Source organism: Rhinolophus sinicus, linkage group LG13 (genome assembly GCF_036562045.2).
Source record: "Rhinolophus sinicus isolate RSC01 linkage group LG13, ASM3656204v1, whole genome shotgun sequence".
Lineage (NCBI taxonomy): Eukaryota > Metazoa > Chordata > Mammalia > Chiroptera > Rhinolophidae > Rhinolophus > Rhinolophus sinicus.
In genome coordinates this window covers 3,337,264-3,360,908 of record NC_133762.1, presented here as the reverse complement: position 1 = coordinate 3,360,908, position 23,645 = coordinate 3,337,264, and the positions used below count along the sequence as shown (strand labels likewise).

Genomic DNA, 23,645 nt, shown 5'->3' with positions numbered 1-23,645 from the left:
AAAAGAATTAAAAATCAGTGTTTGGGGAACTGGGTAGTTTGCTACTGTCCATTTTTACATGTCAACACTGTTACTCTTCTTTAGGCATAGAGCCATCCTAAGAGAATTAATCGCTACAAATGTGTATCATTCACTAGTAAGAGCTACTTTGTATATAGATATGTTTCTTACACAATAAGTGGTTTTGATAGCTGCTCCAGATATTATTGAAATGTTTGCTTTGTTAGTTTGCTTATGAGTAATTGAAAGGGACAGGCTTTTGGGGAGGGGCTTGGGGGTGCTAATTTGGGTTGTCTGACCACAATGTAGTAAAGACTTTATTTCAGGAAGGACGAGGACTTGGATAATACTGGGCAGTGCACAGGGAATGTTTTGGTTCTTATAGCCAAGGAGTAGTTTAGATATTCCTGGTCAGGTCAGACTTCAGTTAACATTCATATTTGGGTCATTTGCTTTCAACTATAGTTTCTTTTCTATTGCAGATAAATGGTACCGTGACAGAAAATATGTCATTGACAGATGCAAAGACATTGATAGAAAGGTCCAAAGGCAAGTTAAAAATGGTGGTTCAGAGAGACGAGCGGGCTACCCTGCTGAACGTTCCTGATCTTTCTGACAGCATCCATTCCGCGAATGCCTCTGAGAGAGACGGTGAGTGCGGCATTGTTTGGAGATTCCTTCTGTAAGTGACCCAGTTGAGTACTGGGGAGATTCGACATGTTGGAGTGAAATAATTTTCTGCAAGCCAGACACCTTCATTACCTAAGAATTGCTAATGTATATGCATGTATGTACCACACACACAGGATTAATTTATTTTTTTCCAGTTTTAATGAGAAATAATTGACATAATCACTGTATAAGTTTAAGGTGTACAGTATGATGGTTTGATTTACATATATTGTGAAATGATCACAATATGTTTAGTTAAGACCCATCACCCATCATCTTATAAAGATACAATATAAAGGGAAGAAAGATTTATCCTTGTGATGGGAACGCGTGGGACCTACTGTCTTAGTAACGTTCCTGTGTGTCATACAGCAGCGTTAACGGGTCACCTCGCTGTACATAGCATCCCTGCCCCTCATTTATCTCATAACTACACATCTGTACCTTTTCACCACCTTCCTCCTCTTCTCCCTCCTCCCACCCCCACCTCTGACAACCACAAATCTGACCTCTTTTTCTATGAGTTTGGAGGGGGTTTGTGGTTTTTTGTTGTTAAGTGCGCATATAAGTGCGATCATACAACGTTTGTTTTTCTCTGGCTCACTTACCTCACTCCGCAGAATGCCCTCGAGTCCACCCATGTTGTCTGTGTATGTTGTTTTCCTGTGGACAGCACACTGCTGTTGCCCAGTTGCTGATGAAGTTAATGCTTGAATCAGCCGTTCTGTGTGAAGTTACAGTTAGTAGCTTGTATCCATTATCATTGGCATGCCTTATATGTTACTGTTCTCATCTCCTGGGGAAGTAAATAGCACCCTTTTGTTGAACAGACATTTCAGAAATCCAGTCCCTGGCATCAGACCACTCGGGTCCATCCCACGACAGGCCTCCCCGCCACAGCCGCTCGCGGTCTCCTGACCAACGCTCAGAGCCTTCCGACCACTCCAGACACTCGCCCCAGCGGCCCGGCAGCGGCAGGTAATCACACTCTGCTGTTTGCAGTAAGATGCTGTGTGTGCTTGGTACGTGGTTCTGGTATTGCTTACAAATACAGCTGGAAGAGAGGTGTTTTTTTTGATTATTCAAGGTTGGGTTTGTTTTTCTTTATCAATATTCAAGATGGATTTGTTTTTCTTTATCAATTTAGGTATTTCTTATCTAGAAAAACAGAGGTCAGTCACACTTAAAGGGCCAGATATTTTAGGCATGTGAGCCATACTGTTTCTTCTCACTAGTCAACTCTTCTTTGTAGCACAAAAGTAACCGCAGACAGTATGTAATTGAATGGGCATGGTTGTATGCCAATAAAACTTTGTTTATAAAAACGGTTGGCCCACAGCTTCAGGTTTGCTGACCCAGTACGTTAGAAGGTACTAGCAAGCTCAGTTAATCTGCTTGGAAGGTTAACGATAGGAAGTCCTTTACTAGGCAGACTAACCTGGTCTTCGTTTTCCCTTTTCCGAATCCCCTGGTATTTATGCTAGTGGTGTGTGACTTTCCTGAGTTTATGTTGTCTTTGGGGGTCACGTAGACATTGAGAGAGTCTGAAGGAAATTTGACCCTTACCTCCAGAAAATGCACATGTAGCATTTTACATAAAATTTCTGGGCATTCCATTCCCACGGCTTTCGTAGGCCACCAACTGACGTGTGGTTGTACAACAGTCCATGTAGAGCTCTCCTGGAGGCACTTGAAAATTCAGGAGCTGAACAGTTTCAGATTAGAGATGGTGCTTTGGGACTTACCTGCATTGAGGTGTTAGACTGAGCTATAGAAGCCACTAGAATTGCTAAGAGAAGGCCAAGAATCAGACCACAGGAAGGGCCTTCCTTGAGGAAGGTGAGGAGGCAAAGGAGGAGTAAATGGAGAAACAGGAGTCCCCAGCCAGGAGGAGAAGCTGTTTTAAAGACTGTCAGAAACCATAGCGACACAGTTGTTGGTCACTGCTGTTTTTAGATATTTGTGAAGCTGACTTGCTCTAAATTTCAAATTTTAGGTTTATAAATTACATTAACCCTGATCTTTAGTTGAAGGTTGTAATGATTGTTTAAGGGGCTGTTATAGTATGTCACATGCAAAACTGGCTTATCTTATAACTGATTTATATTTAACTGTTGCAGGGTAATATATTAATTCTGAAATCCTTGCTGACACAGCGTAGTCGCTATCTGGGAAAAGGATTGCTGCCAAGTGATAGAACTAACACCCTTGATGATTCACGTTGAGCAGCCATAAATCTAACACGTATCTCTCACCTAGAAACCAGGCTGGTATCGAGCAATCGGGATGTGATTTTCCTTTAAAACAGGAAGAAAGAAATGTTCCTTAAAAAGTTGGCCATTTGTTTTTATTGTAAGAAAATTCTCAATCTTAGAAAGTTCTTTTTGGTATCTTTTTTTTAACTTAGATTTTTTAAAACGTTTGACATCTATAACTTAAAAGTTGAAGAGGTTTTTTTTCAAAAGATGACTGTTTTCATAATCTCTTGGGATATTTTACTGACCTGGGGAACCTCAGGTATTCTTGTGGGTAACACCAGTCATCTGAGATCTTTTAGAAAGACAGACTCCTGGGCCCTGTCTTTAGTTCATATGACATGGAGGCAGAAAATACTTTTCTATTTTTTTAACTTCCGGTATCAGTCTCCAAATTGGGAAACTTCTGGTTAGAGTATGAAGCATATACTAAAGAAAAGATAGAAGCACTTCAACTACAGAAGACCAAAAGTCGCTGACTCTTCCCTAATTTTTGTGCTGAGAACTCGGTTCAATAACCTGCTTTTAGTCAAGTTGTAAAATACTTGCTTAAAGGCTTCACTTCCCCCTAAAATTAACGTTCAAATCCAGGTAACTGGTGTTTTAGTTTAGAGGATGGCCCCGCATTTTGAGAAACAATTTGCAGATCTTCTAACAGTAAATCCTAGTATTAAACGCCATGGAACCTTCACATATTCTTTTACTTTTGTTATTTAATTTTGTTTGTACAAATGACTTTGTTTTATACATGTTATTTTAATTCTGTTTTTTAAAGAAGTGATGCAAAAGTAACTTGATCTCTGGGAGAAAAGCTTCAGTTGAATGTGCAGAGAGGTCCGGCTTGTTCTCTTCCTAGATTTCTGTATATTTATGTGTCTTTTTAGGATATGCAGTTACCTGCTAAAAATCAATCGTCATTTTGTCAGAGGCAGTAGAATATAGTGGTTTCTTTGGGCTTCGGGGCCAGACTCCTGGATTTGAATCCCCGGCTGCCACTGCTTACTTGCATGACCTTGAAACCTCTCTGTGCTTTCGTTTTCCCATTTGTCATAATGTAGGGCTGGTCATATATTGCAGACTTGTGAGAATTATTGTAATACCTGACACAAATTTTAACTGCTACTAGGAGGAGGAGGAGTACTGGTGATAGTATCTTGAGTTAGAATTTCAAATGTCCTTTCACATCTGCTTGTATTTAACCATTTCTAAGATTTCCTCATTCTGTCGGCAAGTAAACTGAAGCTCAGAGGTAGTGATAAAGTCCAGAGTTGTACAGTTGACACGAGATTGGTGCCAGGATTACAACTCCTGGCCTTTTGACACAGTCTTTGACCTGACTGCTGAGGAGAAAGAAGGGAAGTAAAAGTTAATTGCTACTTAATCTTCAGGAGACAAAAGTCTACAAAACATTCCATTGTTGTCGCGATACTCATGTTCCTCTGTGTGGTGTTCTTGTCTTAGACAGCAAACGTTATGTGGACAGAGTTCTGAGAAAAACACGTGAGCTTGTTTCTTCATTATAACCAGCTAGCCACACACGCTCACTGTTACCTAGAACAGGGGTTGGCAAACTACAACCTGTGGGCCAAGTCCAGCCTGCTGCCTGGTTTTGCAAATAAAGTATTATTGGAACCCATCCTGCAATGACATAATTGAGAGTTTGCGACAGAGTTTGTATGGCCCACAGAGCCGTATACAGAAAAGGTTTGCCAATCCCTGGTCTAGAATGCAAAAATAGTTTGGTTTTGTTTTTTTAAACTAAAAAACAATGTATATGTAGAGAGAATTATTACAGTGATTTTCTTAATCCTCTGATGTTTGTTGCTAGGTTTGTTTTGTATTTTATTCAGTGTTGTTTCAGAGCCCACTCACTCTGGGCCAAGACCTGTGCCTGTGTTAAAAAACATTTTTAATACGGATTCTAGAACATTTTAAATTACATAAGTGACTTGCTCCATAATTCTGTAAGTTGCACTGCTCTAGAACTGCAGTGTGTTACTGAATAATGCCTCCATCTTTTGGTAGGTAACAGAAATGCACTAAAAAGAGCATTGGTTTTCCAAATACTAATTTTTCACACAAAAAATTTAATAGAATGATAGAATGATATGAGTTACATCGTCTGAAATGTTATTTAAGTCATAATTGCATTAGAGGAAAAAACTTTGATAGATAATATGGTATGAAAATTAGCCAAATATGCAATACAGTGGTACCTCGGTTTTCTAATGTAATCCATTCTGGAAGACCGTTCCAGTTTCCCCATAGAAAGTAATGCAAAAACGGATTAATCTTTTCCAAGCCTTTAAAATCAACCCCTAAAATTGCAAATTTAGCATGAATTTTACTATCTAATGATACCATAGATCCATAAAATTTACTGCGTTCGTAAACAGAAATGCTCGTCAATGGAGACGTTCAAAAACCAAGGTACCACTGTACTAGCAGGAGTTTTGTGTGATATATGGGCCAGGAGCCCTGTTGCACAGCAAATGACAGTCTGGTGGTTATCACTGGTCGCATATGCAGATGAAAATACTGTCAGTGATTCTAAGTTATCAAGATGGTAGTTAGTAATGTCAGTCACATTTTAAAAAATGTAAATTTAGAAAATTGTTTTTAAGTTATAAGAAAGAAGAAAATCAATTGGAAATGTTTGGTTTTCGATCTTTTTAAAGCAAATAGTTTATAAAGTTTGCTTGTTGCAGAGCATCCGAAATCTATAGAATTATTAAAATTATGTGGTTCTTTATCTCATTCTTTAAAATGTTCATATTTATAATATAATCATTTGCATTTTTAGAAGAGAATGCAGGGAGAATTTACTAGTTTATACTTCCCTTTATATTCTCAGGCGCCTAGACCAGTTGGGGGGATAAAGTTTAATTGTACTTATCATTCTTAGGCTGTTTTATGTGAGATGTTATTACATAAGCAGTGGCTGAAATTTTTGACCCTTGGCGATTTAAAAGTTGTTCATTCTGGTTTGCACTGGAAAATATCTTGGCTTTTAGAGTTTTTTCCTAAAAGATTGTTTTACTTATATGCAGCTTTTTTAATATATATAGTTTAAAACTAGAGTATACCCCCACAGAATAGTTAAATGAATATGAAAATAGAAACTATGAAAGTGTTTATGTTTTATCCTTTCAGGAGAAGAGCAGAGAAGAAACATTTTCCTGATAAGAGACTGCTAGTAATATGCATTAATAGAACCAAATTATTTGTCTAAAGTTAGGCTTCATTCTGTTAAAAAATACTGTTATTTTAAAATCAACATTGTTTTAAAATATTTTAAAACATTTCAGTCTCTGTAAGTAACATGTAATTATTTGCTTACAAAAATTGAAATTAATTAGAGGTAAATCCAAAATTCCTCTCAGCTACTGTTTTGTCCGCTTCTCCCTACAGGGTGAACCACTATTGCCTGTGTGGTTCTATCCATCTAGGTCTTTCTGCATTTGTGTATATCTGTGTACATGTGTTTGTGTAGCTATAGTGAGAATTGTAATACCTCAGTGGTGACTTACTGTACATATTCTGTAGTTTGTCTTCTGCATGTTTTGTTGTGGAGTTATTTTCATGTCTCTATATAGCTCTCCTTCGTTGTGACTTATTTTAATATTTTACTCTTCATCTTCGATTCTAAAAGCAATGTGTGCTTACTAAAACAAGTGAAATAGGTCACCTTACCAATTCCACCTCACCCTGGTTCCCACTCCTCCAGAATTAAGTTTTTCTGTACTCGTACAAACATTTAGCAAAACATAGAGTTTGTGTGTGTTTTTTAATAATTAAAAAAGTTCAGGCTCTGCACGTTATTTCTCAGCTATCTTATTTCACTTAACAACACAAAGTGAACATTCTTCCAGCTTATTCTTCTGATGAGAAACTTTCTATATTGTGGAACATCTGTTTCTAGGTCTTTGCCAGTGCACACAGTGCTGTGTAAGCGTCCTTGTCCGTGATTTCATATGCTGGCTTGTTTTATTTCTGAAGTCATCAAAGAGTGTGGTGGTGTTCCTTTAACATTTGCATGGATAGTGCCAGATTGCCTTTCAAAAGTAATGTTTGAAGGTCAGCCCGGTGGCTCAGGTGGTTGGAGCGCCGTGCTCCTAACGCCGAGGTCGCCGGTTCGATTCCCACATGGGCCAGTGAGCTGCACCCTCTGCAGCTAAGATTGTGAACAACGGCTCTCCCTGGAACTGGGCTGCCCTGTGTGCTACCAGGACCGGCCACGCACGACGTCCTCAGACCGCCTCAGCCTCAGCCCCGGGGAGCGCAAGGCTCCTAATACCAACATGGGCCAGGGAGCTGCGTCCTACACAACTAGACTGAGAAACAACAGCTTGAACCGGAGTAGGGGAGAAGCGGAAGGAGGGGGAAAGTAATGTTTGAGACTATACTTGTTTTTCTCAGAATTCCACATTTACCAAAATGATGGTTGCAAAACATCGACTCTTTATTTTAAATTGACAGTTTCCTGCCGACTAGTGGGGCTGAGCAATAGACCATTACATTGCTTCCCCAGTGTATTTATTGTTGCCTGGCTCATTTCTGTTGTCATTTTTCTGTTGGGTAGTTCTTTTTCATCTTTAATCATTAGTGGTGGTGTGCTGCAAATATGTGCATATCTTTTCTTGTGCAGTGAAACATTTTTAATCTAGTGATAAATTTTCGTATTTCCTTAATGGCTTCTGAATTTTTAACTTGCTTTTTTAGGGAGATATCCCCCCCCCCCCCAATGTAAGATTGTACAAATTTTCTCAAGAGTTTTACAATTTTTAATGCTACTGTTACTGGCATATTTTTTTCCTTTTCATTTCTGTTTGACTATTGAGGATAGTGAAAACAATTTGTGGATTTTAAAAGTAACTAATATTCTCTTAATTCGTGTAGTTTTTTAAATTATTCTTTTATACTCACTAAATTTTTTTCCCCAGTACTTCAAGCCCATTATCTCATAATTGTATCACCTGAGTCTTCAAAATGGTGGTAAATAACAGTCGTGTTGGCAGATATCCCTGTGCTGTTACTGATTGGAGTGTAAATACTTTGAGTATTTCACTGTTTATAATGTGATGCTAGCTCTTAGTTTTGGGAAATAGTCTCATAATTTTGTTGCTTTATGAATGGTTTTTAGGAATGGCTATTAAATTTTTTCACTTGACTGTTAACATTTTTTTCTGTAATATTTGGATGAATTTTCCATGTTGAAAGATTTTTAAAAATTAGAGCACTTTCTGTATTTTTCTATGGTGTAGGATAGTTGAAGAAACATTATTTTGTTTTTCAGAAGTTGGGAGGTATAGAAGGTGTAAAAACCTTCTATACCTGTTAATTTTTAGAATGGTACATCTCGATTTATCTTTTTATTTGAGATATCTTTATTGTCCTTTTTTACAAGTATATGGGTCATCTTGGTTCAGCTTTTATAATTTATATTTTTCTGGGGAAACTGTTGATGGGCTTTAATTGTTTTGTTTGTTGCTACTAGAACTGGTATCAGAATAAATAGTCTTACGTCTTCTTGGACATATATGTGTTTCTCTAGGATAAACCTAGAAGTGGAATTATTGCATATTTGTGTTTTTTGTTTGGATAAATAACTCCCATTTTACCCTCAAATAGCTATACTTTTTTTTTTTTCAACCAAACGTACTCCATTTAATTATAAAACTTTCCAACATTTACCCCAAGTCACACACTTTAGACTACCCTCACAACAGCCCATTATTTTATCAAGAGATTGACCAAATGACAACCTAGAAAAATAAACAAGCTGTGGATCATTCACATCAGACATCATTGGGGAATAAACTTCTAAGCAAGGTGTATTTGATGATGGATTGCACAACCTATCCTTATTTCCACATTCTCAAATGTGTCCCTTCTCTTTCCAAACTTGCCAATTGGCAGCTTTGGAAAATTCTCACAGGGTCTCCTTTTTCTGGCAGAGTATGCTTAGAGATGCAAGCCTAATAGCTATACTGTTTACACTTATTTTTACCAGCGTTGTGTGAATGTGTTTCTCCATGTCGTCCCCTACAGTTGATGTTATAGGGAAGTTCTCAGGAGAGAGAACTTTCAGGAAAGTTCTCTAGTTAATTTAATGAGCATTTCCCTAGTTACTAGTGAAGTTGAACATTTTTCATGTTTATTGTCTTTGTGTGTATTGGTTTTGGTGACTTGCCTCTTCCTAGTATTTTTCTCTTAAGTTGCCTCTTTTAAAATGACTTATAGTTCTTTATATTTATTCTTAATATCAAATTCTTACGATATATGTTGTTAGGTCAACATATGTAATCTCAGTATTGAACTCTTAAACACACATTTCATTTTGTTCAACCCAATGCATATATATTTTTCCAATTATTTGCATGCCTTTTAACTTGTTTTCATGAAGTCACTTTTGTTGATGTATTATGACTTTTGTGCATTGAGTCTTTTAAAGTTCTTTATTTTCAGTGATACAAATTTTTTACAAATATTTTGTTCAGGACTTTATTCCATCAGAAGTAAATTTATATTTTTGTCATTGATATGCATATAGATCTAATTTCTCTAAATTTGTGGAAAATTGTCCTAAAGCTATTTATTAAAAGTTGTATGTTCTTTTCCAACAATTTTGGACTGCCACTCATAATAAGCTTTGCTGCTGTGGATGTATTTCTCCATTTTCTGTTACATTGATCTATTCTGTTTCTGTGGCAGTACCACCCTGGTTTTAATAACTAGTTGTTTACAATATTTTGATAGCTGTTAGAGCAAGTCTTTGTCATTGATTTTTAGAGTTGTTCTCTTACAAATGATTTTCAGAGTCATCTTCATGCTTATTGTTTTATATTTTATGAATGTATAGTCTCCGGAGCAGAGAGGAAGAGAGAGTTTCTAAGCCTGGGGCTGTCGCGACTCCTGTAAAGCATGCTGATGACCACCCACCTAAGACCGTGGAAGAAGTGACAGTTGAAAGAAATGAGAAGCAAGCACCCACTCTTCCAGGTGAGCCCCGAAATCCTGAGTCCAGGACAGGCAGACTGCAGTCATTGGCAGGTCTTACAGAGACTTAAATTGCTGTTACTACTGCTCTACTTGGGTGTGAATTTTTCTGTGGTTGACTTCCAGCGTTTTCCTATGGGTAGAGGGTTTGCACAAATCAGTAGGCAGTTGTAGGTTTTTAAAAATATTTTCTAGATAGAAATTATTCATGGCTAACAGCTGCTCAGAATGAGTAAGGTTCTCTAGCACTGCTCATGACAGAAACATTAGATGGGCTTAAGAAAAAAGTTTTAGTTATTATTGAAAGTGTTCTCGTAAACACCATGTAAAGTGTACCTCATAGAGCTGTGTATGAAATCAGATGGAAGCATATGCAGGGTTTCGAGATCTGTTGCTTGAACAGCCTGGAGATTTGGGTTCTAATGTCCCTCAGTTTCTGTTCTCGAATCTTTTTGCTTGGCTTGTTTAGTGCCAGGAATGTGGACATTTGAAAACAGATTTTACCACAATGAAGAAAGAAGTCTGTTTTGACAGTCGTAACAGAGAAATGTTGAGAGTCTCTTACATTCTTCTGTTATTCTTCCTTTGAGAATAGATTTTTCAGAACAAACCAGCTGGTTCTGTGGAAAGCACAGGTGATTGTGAAACACGCATACTTGTTATAAAGACATTCGAATTTATGATTGTCAACCATATTCTAATACATACAGTATGCATGTTCCTTATCAGGTTCTCTAAACTTCTATTTTTGCTGATGAATTTTATTTATATTTTGCAGACATTTGATTGCGTGGTTATTTCACTGGGTACTTACATTATTATTTCATTTTTAAAATAAGTTCAAATTTTCTTTCTTCTAGAACCAAAGCCTGTGTATGCTCAAGTTGGGCAGCCCGATGTGGACTTACCTGTCAGTCCATCTGATGGCGTCCTGCCTAATTCTACTCCTGAAGATGGGATTCTTCGGTAACGTGACTTTTAAACTTGTGTTGCCTTCGCTAGCCGTTAGCAGGCATTATTGAAAGTGACAAAGCCGTTGCAAACCGTATTGCATAGTTTTTAAAATAGTGTACCCACTTAATGCTGTGAGTAGGGTTTTGTCTTGTTTTGTTTTTATTTATATGATAGAAGCAGAGATTAGAGAACAACAGGAACTGTTTGGATGTTTACGTCTTTCTCACCCCTATTTCATACCTAGTTTTTTAGGTCATGAATTACAAAATTAAAAGATTGTTTTCTGTTAGATATTAGAGTTTTCACAAGCTTTCTAGTGCCCTAGCTTTTTGTTTTTAATATATATCAGTGTTTCTCTATTTCAGGACTATTGGCATTTTGGCCAGATAATGGCTTATAGGGTAGACTGGCCTTCGCAGTGTGGCCTGTTTAGTAGCACCCCTGACCCCTGGCTGCCAGGAGCAGCCCCCAGTTGTGATAACCAAATGTGTCCGGGAAGGGGGCGGGGTGCACCCCTGGTTGAGAATCTGTTCTAGATTAGTTAGCAATTATTTAAGTTTTTGATATTCCACACCTTTTATTACTTGATATTTGGTAGTTGATGGGATTGAGATGTAAATATTATAACCAAGTTTCAAACCATCTTGATTATCACATTAGTTTTCTCTTGCCTCTAGCAAAAGGGACATGATGTGAGTAATTGAAAATTACCACATTTCTTAAAGTGGCTTAAATCTAGCCCCCTACTCTCATCTATTTTCTACTAAAGAAAATTGGATTGTTACTGCAAGACCCACCCAGGTAGTGAGAAATTATTTCTGAAAGAGATGGGTATCACGCAAGTTTAAAAATGTATATATTTTTAATATTAGGTAACTGATTATTCAAAATTTTTTAAATTATGAAGCGATAATCCCCTTCTTTTCCTTTCCTTAAGGATTACTTGAAAGCTTTTATAACTCTAAGGTTTGAGAAAACTTGAATGTTTAGATTCCAGAGACCTGTTTCCCTGGGGAAGCCCGGAGAACAGACACCAGAGAGGATTGAGGAAGTGGGCGGGAGTGGAGGCTGGGCCAGGAAAGTTTCTTACTCATTCAGGGGCAGGCGTGTGAGTGAGTCTACTTGTTGCTGTGGGGCAGAGCGGAAAATGTCAAAACTGTCAGGCGCGTGGCACTGAGATTGGCCTAACTCTGTGCTCGATTGGTGGTTTCTGAAAGCCACATTCTACTGAAGGATGCAGACTAGCCAGCTGCTTTTACCTTTTGAGGCACGTAGACTGGTCAGTGTTAGAAGAGGACTTCCAGGACCTGGAGTCTTAAGGCCTTTGAGGAAACGATTAAAACAGCTCTGTACAGTGGGTTTTGGGGAGGAGTCTGTGGTTAGCTCTTGGCTCGGCTGGAAAAGCAGGATGACATCACAACCAGGGGACTCACACCCTTCATGATAAAACCATAAATAGTTTCAGAGAGAGATCAAAGGAGCCATCCACCTAGCAATGAGTGACCTCATGTAACCTGCAGGTTTGTAGGTTTATGTCTGGCTAATGTTCTAGATGAGGAAGCCGGATCAAACGTGAATACCGTATAAGTTCCAACTAAAGCTAGCGTGGTCTTTAGTTGGTTTAAAACAGGTGTGTCCATACTTTTTTCAACGTTTTTTTACCAAGGGCCATATGCGGTAAAATACACAAACAGCCGGGCCACTCACTCGAGGTGAAGTATGTATTGCCTCACCTGGTTTATTTAAGTAAACTAAATATATTTTTGGAATTTGCTGCGGGCCAGTTAGCAATGGATTGCAGACCGCAGTTGGCCCGCGGGCCACAGTTTTGACACCCCTGGTTTAAAAGGATTAGACATCTTCTGATTTCTTAATTCAGTTATTCATTTATTTGATTTGTGTTTTTAGTTAGACTCTATTAGTTTCTAATTATTGGCTCATTGTTACTTAGTGAACTAAGGGGAAAAGGAGTCTTTTTGTACTTAATGTCAAAATAGGTAAAAGAATTGTGTGTCTGCTAGGCTGGGAATGTGGGATAGTTATGGAAACCTAAGGGTACTTTGTAGTTATGTACGTAAATTGTAATTACCCTAAAAGGAGTTTGTAATTACCATCTGTTTTCGCCCGGCCATTCTTCTAAGGCATCTGTCCTTCAGTGTTGGTTTCAGGAGTGTCGCAGGGTGTTGACGCCACACAGATTATAGACGGCTGTGCACGCATTAATTCCTTCCCATTCTCTCTCTTCTGAGAAAGGGGGAGATTGAATATGGGGCTAATCCAGAAATGCTGAGTGATGTTGAGATGTGTGTTTCAAATTTAAAGTGGAAGAGATCGTTGGGAACTCCTGAGAGAGCTGCCACCTCCCAGTGTCAAAGCCACTGTCCCTTGGATGTAGAGATCACAGTGCTTAGAGCCTGATTCGGACTCCCTGGTGTTGGGGAGACCTGTCCATTTGTGCTTCCAGTTCTGCCTATAATTTATAAAACAGTACTTCTCAGTTACTCAGTAGAGATGATAAGGTAGGAATTGGGATCAAAAAAGAAATGGAATATTTTTTTTTAAGCCATTCAGAATGCACCATACATATCCAAGCCTCAGAGTTGGGAAAACATCGTAATTTTATAAATTAGTATGTAAGATAGTACTTGCATGTTATATGCAGATATTTTAAAACTTATTTTGTTCATCAGAGAATAAAAGAAAATGCTATTAAATCTGATGTGGAATGCTAACACTAAATTTTATTCAGTAAATTGGTGATGTGGGGGAAATTTCAGAGGTGATGGTCCTTTATTTCATTCTGAATCGGTTTTCATTGTAGCAGTTTGCTATAGCTTTTTAATCCTCTCTTAACTGTTTCAAATGAGATATTTGTTTTAACAGGCCCAGCATGAAATTGGTAAAATTCAGAAAAGGAGATAGTGTGGGTTTGCGGCTGGCTGGTGGAAATGATGTCGGAATATTTGTAGCTGGTGTTCTAGAAGACAGCCCTGCAGCCAAAGAAGGCCTAGAAGAGGGTGACCAAATTCTCAGGGTACGTCATTATATCAACTTCTGCACGTTTGAAGCACCTAGGTCTCTAGTAAAAGGCATCAAACACAGCAAACCGACTGTGGTCATGAGAGTGGAGTCTGTGTCACAGTCTCATTAAACGTTCACAGTAAGAACCCAGCAGGTAGGTCTCGCTGTTCCGGACCTGGCACTTCCTGTCCTGCGTGGGCTCTTGCCTACCGCTGTGTGTGTATCACGACACAGTGTGACGCTTTGGTTTTCATTAGAACCTACTCAGAAAAATCAGTCTTAGATTCCTGTCATCTGCTCCAGCTCGTCTTTGTAAGTTCAGCTGCACCCTCAGGCTGGCAGGACTGCCCTGAGCCACGACTTGCCAGGAGGCCAAGGTCAGGTGCTGCTGTCCCAGAGGTGTGGGCTCTGCAACAGTCCACATGGTCCCCTGGGACCTCCTTTGTCCCAGTTATGGCTCAGGCACGGAAGGTGGGGCTCACATCAGGCAGGTGGGGAAGCACCAGAGTCAGGGCCCAGAGTAGATGCGCTCTGCCACTGGGGCCTCTTGTCTGTGGTGGATTTTTCTCTTTCGTTTCCAAGCAGCGTTGCCAGTAACATTGTGACAGTTTTAGCTATCTCTTCTCTTTTTAAAATACCCAAAACTCCTGGCAGATAAGCCATCTCATCAGAAGATCAAATCTCTCCAGAGAGTTTCTGTGTGGTCTTCTCTACCTCTCTGCCTCCATTCTGGTGTCTTCCAGCATCGGGCTTGCGCTCGTGTCCTGGCTCCCATCTCCTGCTGCTGCCGAATCTTGCTGCTTTGCCTGTGTGTCCCTTTCCCTCTCCTGGTCCCTCCTCCCCTCCTCTGTCTCTCTCCTCCTTTTGCTGTTGAACTTGGTGAAGGTATTGTTGAGTCCCTTCCTGCTTCCTTTTCAGTCCGTGCTGTCATCAGCTTTTACAGTCTGGCTTCCACTGTAGTCGCTGCTGAATCCGGACTGTTATAGGCCACCCTTGACCTAATGGCATGTTCAGCCTCCTTTTCCGGGACTTCTTAGCCACATTGGGAAGGCTGTAAATAATCCTTCCTGCACTGCTCTCCCATGGATTCCACAGCAGTGCCACCTGGAACTCGTCTGAGCTCCCCAGTTCTCTCCCTGCCCTCTTTGAGATCCTTCTGAAACTTGGGGGTGTCAGCAGCCCCCTGCTTCTCTCTTGCTGCTCAGTCTCGGCTTCCTCCTGAGGATACTGACATTGTCCTCAGACAACAGCGTGTAGAATAGTGGCCACTGTGCTGAAGAAGTAAACAGACCTCTCCTCTTACCCACCTCGTATCGTATCCCGGTGCCATAATCAGCGCTCACATCATTGAAAACACTGCTGAATAGTTCGTGTTGGCTTTGTGTCACGTAAGGAGTGCCTGTGCGCTTTCTCTTTTATACATGATGTGGGGGATTTCTAGAAGATGTGGAGAAAATGTGCGTGCGGCGCAGTCACTCGTGATGGTTTGGTCCTTAGGAGCATCTGCCGTGAGTGAGTGCGGACACACTGGTCCTGAGCCCACGTCTGCAGACGCTCCTGCGGACACGCCGCAGTGCCCACGCCGCTGTTGCCCCTCTCGGGCCGGCCTTCTGGCTTCTTTCTCAGAGACCAGGAAGAAGGAGGGCTCGGGCATATTCATAGAACTTACCACTTCATATTTGAGAGCCAGAGCCTTGACAATAATAACAAATCTTGGGAATTAGAAGTTGTCTTTTTCTGGTCTACGTTGGTTAGCTCTTGCAAGGGATGGTCTTGAATGTCAGGATGCACGTGACTGCTCCTGAAACGAATTTCCACCTTCACTCCCTTTGTGGACTCAGTTTCTACTTGTTTCAAATGAGAGTATATTCTTCTCTCCAAAGTAAAATAAAGTTGTTCCCTCTTAAAGATGGGATGCATTTAAATTAAGTAAACTGAGAATGTTTTTTTCCTGTGTAGATAAATATTTTTATAATCTTTACGTAATGGCCAAGGGTAATTGGTGAAATGTGTTTTAACAGGTAAACAATGTAGACTTCACAAATATCATACGAGAAGAAGCCGTCCTTTTCCTGCTCGACCTCCCCAAAGGAGAAGAGGTGACCATTTTGGCCCAGAAGAAGAAGGATGGTGAGATGCTGTCAGAAAACAGAGAAATGGAACCTTTAGAAATTTGTGGGCTTACATAGGGATTTTAATTCAAATGTTTTAAGTAAATCACTCAAAATTGAGCGATAAATGAATTTGCTAATCTCAGGGAGTTTATGTTAAGTTACGTAGGGGCTGCCTGGCACAAAGCGGACGTCACGGCTCGTTTAAGGACAATGCCGGCCAGCCCTGTGCAAGGCGTAGAGGAGCCTGTTTGTTTATAGCCGTCAGAGCCACACAGAAGTGTAGATGGGCAGCTTCTGAATTGTGCTGATGTTTTCTAGGCAGTACCCTCTGATGCTTGTTAGCATTAATTCAGAGAACGCCTAAGCTTTCTGTGGTTAAGCGGAAACCCTGTTTCATTTAGAACAGGGTTCCTCAGCCTCGGCACTGGTGCATTGTGGGATGTTTAGCAGCATCTCTGGCCTCTTCTCACTAGGTGCCAGTAACACACACTCTTCTCCCAACACGTAGTTGCAACAATCAGAAATGTCTCAGGAATTGCCAGATAGCTGCTGGGCCAGCACCATTGCCCTCATTTGAGAACAACTCATTTTGAAAATGGGACTGTCTAATGCTTGCAGGGAACTAAGTTCGGTTAGTTAAGCAGAAAGCATGTGTGTGGCTTTGGGCAGGTGGTTCGATGTGTTTCTGTGCCGGTTTCCTCATCTGCAAAATGAAGGTGCTAAGAGTTGTCATTTCATGAGGCAACATGAGACGTGGTGACGTACATGAGACAGAATACTTAATCCAGTACCTGACACATAATAAGGGTACTGTTGTTTTTGTTACTGTTAATACTACCAATGGCATCTTCACGTATGTTTTCTCTTCAGGTTAATTTCTTACCCACTAGCTATTGATAACATTCTTATCTTGATTCTTTGTAGTTTATCGTCGCATCGTAGAATCAGATGTAGGCGATTCTTTCTATATTAGAACCCATTTTGAATATGAAAAGGAATCTCCGTATGGACTTAGTTTTAACAAAGGAGAGGTGTTCCGTGTCGTGGATACCTTGTACAATGGAAAACTGGGCTCCTGGCTTGCTATTCGAATTGGCAAAAATCATAAGGAGGTAGAACGAGGCATCATCCCTAATAAGAACAGGTATGCGTGTGTGGCTGCTTCTCATAGAACGTGTTAAGTAAATGATGACAGCAGATTTCGATCCCGTTATGGTATTTTGGTAACAGAGAGAATTAGTTTCTATCATATTTACCGTGTCTATAATGGACTTGCTTGTGCAAATTGCCTTTATTTTAGTTTAACTGTTAAGATTTAAACTGCATGTGGTGTTCTGTCCAGAATTTTGACACTTGTTTCATTGTGAGTCTTTTCCATTGTGTTTTTAAAATAGCCTTATTTTATGTTTATCTTCTCTTGTCCAGAGCTGAGCAGTTAGCCAGTGTACAGTACACACTTCCGAAAACAGCAGGAGGAGACCGAGCGGACTTCTGGAGATTCCGAGGTCTTCGCAGCTCCAAGAGAAACCTTCGAAAAAGCAGAGAGGATTTGTCCGCTCAGCCAGTTCAAACAAAGTTCCCAGCGTATGAAAGAGTCGTTCTTCGAGAAGGTAGTTTATTTTCCACAGACTAACCTAATACCCTTTAATGTCAGTGTACTTAAGAAAGAAGAAGTGTAAGCTGTGCGACTCTTCATTTGCATCTCTCCCCAGCTGGCTTTCTGAGGCCTGTCACTATCTTCGGACCAATAGCTGATGTTGCCAGAGAAAAGCTGGCAAGAGAAGAACCAGACATCTATCAGATTGCAAGTAAGTAGCCTCAAGACTGAGTGCACATGAGGTTGAAGGTGTTTCTTTACTACTTACTCTAAAGGATGGGTCTGATCCGTTCACTGAGTAGAAGTGAAAACTGGCCGTTTACCCATTTATTTAATTTGGAGGGTGACCTGAGTGTGTCCTTGTCCTACCAACTTCCTTCAATAATGAGAACTGCTGTTTTCTGAAGCCCTGGGCTTTACAAGAGAAGTGCTTAGCACACAGTCTTGTTTTGACCTGCCAGAATGGCCACGAGGTGAGTATCCTGAGCCTGAGGGCGGCCCTGGTCGGCACCACCCCAGCCTCTTCAGGCTGAACTTTGCGGTGACAGACACCCAGCCAGTGAGTCACAAAACTCGGCTTTGAACCCCGCCCTTTGTGGCTGCGGTCCAGGGCTTTCAGTCATTAGGCTGACAGAAATACTCAAACACATAAAAAGAATACTACAAGCATGATTCATGCTGTAAGTTGTTACCACAGACAGGTCAGTAAGTTAGTACTAAGTACAGATACTGAGGAGGTAGTGCTGTAAATGCTTGCTGGCCTTTGCTTGCAGTTCCTTTCCTTGTTCTGTGGTGTTTTCCTTTCCATTATGGTACTTTAAATATACAGACTTAGTCACGACCACTTTGGCTTGCGAAGTCACCTGTAGAACCTTACATGTAAGTTATAGAAGTTATATGTAAAAACCTACACTTTTTTTTTCTGTTTATAAAAACATCATTCCCTATTTGGAAAAGTTAAAAAATTAATTTTGACACGTGTCGTCATCACCCTAAATTTTACTGTGCTTTCTGCCCTTCCTAGCCGTACTTCTGTGGGGTTTTATTTATACTGTTTAGAAAGCTTTGTACCTCATTTTCCTTCTTAGGAGACAATGCCATGTTTTTATTTGATTATTCTGCAATCAATTTGTGGTTTGATGAGCCGTCTATTTATATAGTTTGTTTCAAATTTTTATTTTATTACAAAGAATGCAGGAATCTCCATATTTGGTTTGCTTATTTATACTTCGCCTTGTTTCCCAGAGGATTTAACTCCTCAAGAATTTAGCTTTTCCCATATTTATGATTTTCTAAGAAAATTCCCAAAGATAGGAAGGAAAGAACCAGAGGACATGCCCATTTTCTGGCTACTGCTGTGTGTAATTATTGCTGCTCTCCAGAGGGTCGTGCCTTTCTTGTTATTCTCACCAGCACTGTATGAGACCCTCATGAATACTTTTAAACTATGGAAGTGCTCATTTACGGAATCAGAACGTTGCCTTACTGTTAAATTGCTTTTCATTTAGTTGCTGGTGAAGTTGAATGAGGGTATTTATTTTCTGACACTCAGAAGATTTGCAGACAAATAATAGTAAAATTTAAGCAAGTTAGAAAATAGTGATTTCTGATTCCCCATCAGTTTGTTTTTTTTCAGAAGGGGTCCTCTGATCGTCTGTAGACAATATTTTGCCTGAAGTTGGTGGTGACCCCACCCATAACCAAACTTAGGGTTTTTAAATTTAGGAAAAGTAAGTGCTGACAGTTACAGGGCTCTATCTTAAGGAGCAGTTGATGGGTTAATTGGGTTTACTCTACAGCCAGGCTCCTAGAAAAGGGGTTCAGATAGCTCAGCTGTCTATATAAAATAGATCACTTAGTAATATGCGTCCTCTTCAAATCTGATGGCAGTCTTTTGAGTTTAGGAACAAGTAGCACTTTCTCCAACCCACACTCCCCGTCGATCTCGGCTCAGTTCTGTGTCCACCAGGTCTGAAACTCCACCCTCCTTGCCTGATGACCTTTGTCTTGCCATGGTCTCACTGTCATGTCATTCACCTTGACCCTCAGTGTGACCTGGCTTTCCAGATCTCTGCTTTTGTCTGATCTAAAGCACCAGAGCTCTTCCTTTGCTTCCCAGCTTTCCCTGTGACAGTCTAGTGAGGAACTTCGTATCAGTCGGACCGCTGAGGGTCTTGGTTAGACACTGGCCCAGGCTGCATTTGGCATATTGTCCGGGGAAGTTGCCAGTATGAGCCCCAGGCTGTCTGTCTCACGGGTACAGATGAGCGCCCTCCTCTGCTTCCTGGTCCCTGTACTGACGCATGAAGGTCTCTAACCCAGCACTCCCTGGCCAGGCCTCCGTGTTGATGATGGCGATGGACCAGCCCAGGTGTTGATCTCCTCAGCCCTCGTGGCTGGGTGGGGTTCTGGCCAAGAGAAGCCTTCTCCCCTTTCCTCAGTGTGCCATATAAATAATACCATGTTCTCATATGGCACAGAGTGCAAAAGCATTGAAAGTGCCACACCAAGCCATACTGGAGCCGTAGGCAAAAGAAAAGCATGCATCCCTATATACATGTTGTGGTTTTTTTCAATGGCTGATTTTTTTCTAGAACATTAAAGTAGTTAGAAAATTTTTTAGACTAATGCATATTAAAACTCACATTATTTTAAATTTAAATATGTTATGTATACCAAACACTGAATTTAAAATTTTACTTTCCTGGCTTTAATGAAAGAAAGCTCGTCAATATTATTTTTTAAACCTACTTTTTAAAAACCTCATTTTCAGTTGAGAGAATTGCTGTTTTTGATGTTGTCTCTTGACCAAGTGACAATCTTAAATTAATTTTACTCAAGTTCCACTTTCTGATTCTATTTAAAATTTTTGGTGTGGTGTTCATTATGGAGTATTAATTTCGATGTTTTGAACATGTTGTCTCCATATATTACGTGATTGCTGAGGTTTGGAGTGGGGACACCCATGAAATTTTGCCCCTGAGGCAAGTGCCTCGCTTGCCTTCTCCTCATCTGGGCCTTGTTGACGTCTGCCAGAGGTTCTCAGCCAGGGGCGGCTCTGCCCATAGAGGATACTTGGCCATGTCTGGTTTTGTGCCAAGGGGGACGAAAGGGTGGCAGGGGCTGCTACTGGCCTCTGGAGGGTGGAGGCCAGCCCCTCAACTTTGTCCCAGAGCCCGCACGGCAGTAGTGCCCGTTAGCTGAGACTCTGACCTAACCCTACTGCAAAGGTGATGTTTTGTTTTTGTCCCGACTTCATGAACAGAAAGTGAACCACGAGATGCTGGGACGGACCAACGCAGCTCTGGCATTATTCGCCTGCACACAATAAAGCAAATAATAGATCAGGTAAGTTACTGAAAGTTGACCTGTTTCATATCAGCTGTGAGTGCTGTGTTTTGAGTGGGATGGGGTTTGGTTTATTGGAAAGTAGAAAGTAGTTTTTCTAAACTGATTACTGGTATATCGTAAGAAAATGAAGCCCTTACTGAAAGGCGTAATAATCACTCACATGCATGAAGAGAGGATCGTTGATTACCCCCAAAAAGGTACACAGTATTCAGCTCTGCTAACAGAATGTTTGCACAGTGCAGTTCAAGCTGCACTTAACACTTACGCGATGGGGAGCATGGTGTTCCTCGGGCATCACGTCAGGAACGTGAAATTGCTGTACTTATCACCAGTCTGAACATAGGTAATAATGTCAGCCTGCAGGTATTGGGCTGTCTTAAAAGTGAACTGCTTAAAAGGTGTTTTGTTGTTGTTGTTTTTAAGTTGTGCTGGAAATTGTATTGAATTAACTTCTGATTACCGATTTTCTCTTACGTGCTCCTGAGACATTTTGGAGCACAATTGAAGGTCTGTTACCATTGGGATGTCTAGGCTGGGACCTTTTCTGAAAGTGATGATTCTTCATTAACTGCATCTAACGTTCTTGTTTCTTTTTTTCTTTGCATCTCCAGGACAAACACGCTTTATTAGATGTAACACCAAATGCAGTGGATCGCCTGAACTACGCCCAGTGGTACCCAATTGTAGTGTTCCTTAACCCGGACTCGAAGCAAGGTGTGAAAACCATGAGAATGAGGCTATGTCCAGAGTCTCGGAAAAGTGCCAGGAAATTATACGAGCGGTCTCACAAACTTCGGAAAAATAATCACCATCTTTTTACAAGTGAGTATTTTCAGGGCCTTCTTTCAGCTTAAAGTGTCTGGGCAACACTAAGTAGGCAGAAATGTTGTGTAGTTCAAATACCAAAGCTTACATAACCTTTGCCTGGAGAGCTGCCTGCTGTATTAACAGGTGCCATTCGAGTCAAAGAAAATGTACAGGCCAAAATAGAATTTCAAAGCTTTGTGTCTTCAGACACCATCTTTCAGATAACTCAGTAGTGACAATTGAGCTCTAAGCAGGTTTGAATGAATTCTGACTTTTGGCAGTGTTCATAAAACAATGTTGTTAATTTATTTTCAGCCACAATTAACTTAAATTCAATGAATGATGGTTGGTATGGTGCATTGAAAGAAGCAATTCAACAGCAACAGAACCAGTTGGTGTGGGTTTCTGAGGGAAAGGTAAGACATTTCCTGTCATTTTTTAACCTGTTCACTAAATTATATAACTAATCAGAGGTGCCTTTGAGTTACTTTGTTTTCTAATTAGAGTAATTGGGGGAGAGTTAGCTTTTAGGATTTTGTAATTGTACATAGGGGTGGTGAAAGGGGTTTTTGATAGCAAGAGAACCGAACATTTCCCAACTGTTGAATTACCACTTCAGTGTTCTCTCCAGAGAATTTTAAATTAGAACCAAAAAAAGCAGGGTTGCGTTCTGACTCTGCCTCTGTCTGACTGATGAGTGACTTGGACCCTGGCTTCGGTTTCCTCTTCTGAAAATGAGGGGGGTTGCGTGGGTGAAACAAATGTTCCCCAAAATGTTGTGTTCAGCTCAAGAGATTCCGGACTTGCTGTGGAAAAAACAAAGGCCCTCTGAAGGCAGGTCATGGTGGGAAAAGCTGCCAGCAGAAGCCCCTGTGAGGAGAGCCAGTGTGCACCTGCGCGTTAGCGGCTCTGAGAAGTCGAACGTAAAAAGCACACTTTACTGCAAGGCTTAAGCACAAATTCTTACCGAGGGAATTTTGTTTTCCACTCAGCACCTGTTAACGTTCTTACAACATAGCAGGAAACGTTGGACAAAACAATATATCCTTTTTGGTTTTGAGTTTTGATTTTACATGCAGCCATATGCCAGCTTTGAAATACTTTCTGTTGTCAGTCTTTCTTGTGTTAGGAAAGGTCTGTTCGTTTTGTGGGGAGAGGTAATAGTTTTCTCAAAGCATCCAGTTGAAGAACTTTTTGTTTTTAATGTCTTTCACCTTCAGATGAGTACAGTGTTAACACGTTTTGGTTGCTAGGAAAGACAGGATATCTGTTTTTTTATTTTGTTCTTTATATTTCCTGTTGGCTTGGTTTGGTTGTGTCGTGCCCCTGCATGGTCCTGCTTTCCTCTTCCTGGCTGCAGATGCCCTGCGTGCATGCTGCATGCTTACCACCCCTCCTTTACCCCGAAAACACGCAGCCTCTGCAAGAAGAGAGGTCCGAATGCTTACATGTAGCGGTAGTGTCTGCTCTTCCCACCTGTAGTAATGTACCGGAACCCAGGGTTTTCTCATCAGCGCCCCTCTGCGGGCTGGACCGTGTGTGAGATCCCCAGACCACTTTGCATAACTGACGTCACAGCTGGGACACCTGAGAGACCAGTCATGGTGGAGAAAACCCACTACACCACTCGACAGCAACATGCTTTTACTAGTTTTTTCTCTCGGGGCCTTTGATGAAAAGGATCGCAGCCCTCTGCGTACTAATCGCCTGTGACAGCACAGGTCTGTTAGCACCTTTTCAGGTCCGACGGGAATGGCCTGCTGGTGATTCTTGAAGGGAAATTAGTTCATAAATGCACAGTGTAGACTGTCTGCCGGTCTGAGAGGTGTTTTTTTCTTTAATCCACAAATCTTAATTTTCTGTAATTTCTCTTTG

The 23,645-nt window shown here is 40.7% G+C and overlaps 1 protein-coding gene across 14 annotated transcripts in view; it reads left to right on the top strand.

Moving 5' to 3' along the window:
* The window catches only part of TJP1 (tight junction protein 1), a 195,261-nt gene that overhangs the window by 152,451 nt on the left and 19,165 nt on the right, over positions 1–23,645 (top strand). For all 14 annotated transcript variants that reach the window (XM_074318109.1, XM_074318107.1, XM_074318113.1 and 11 more), the window contains 12 exons: positions 483–651; positions 1,503–1,650; positions 9,790–9,929; positions 10,787–10,892; positions 13,764–13,914; positions 15,923–16,031; positions 16,940–17,159; positions 17,441–17,625; positions 17,728–17,823; positions 20,878–20,960; positions 21,575–21,785; positions 22,086–22,186. In XM_074318109.1, the coding sequence (XP_074174210.1) occupies positions 483–651; positions 1,503–1,650; positions 9,790–9,929; positions 10,787–10,892; positions 13,764–13,914; positions 15,923–16,031; positions 16,940–17,159; positions 17,441–17,625; positions 17,728–17,823; positions 20,878–20,960; positions 21,575–21,785; positions 22,086–22,186 (1,719 nt within the window). The remainder of the gene's footprint in view (positions 1–482; positions 652–1,502; positions 1,651–9,789; positions 9,930–10,786; positions 10,893–13,763; positions 13,915–15,922; positions 16,032–16,939; positions 17,160–17,440; positions 17,626–17,727; positions 17,824–20,877; positions 20,961–21,574; positions 21,786–22,085; positions 22,187–23,645) is intronic.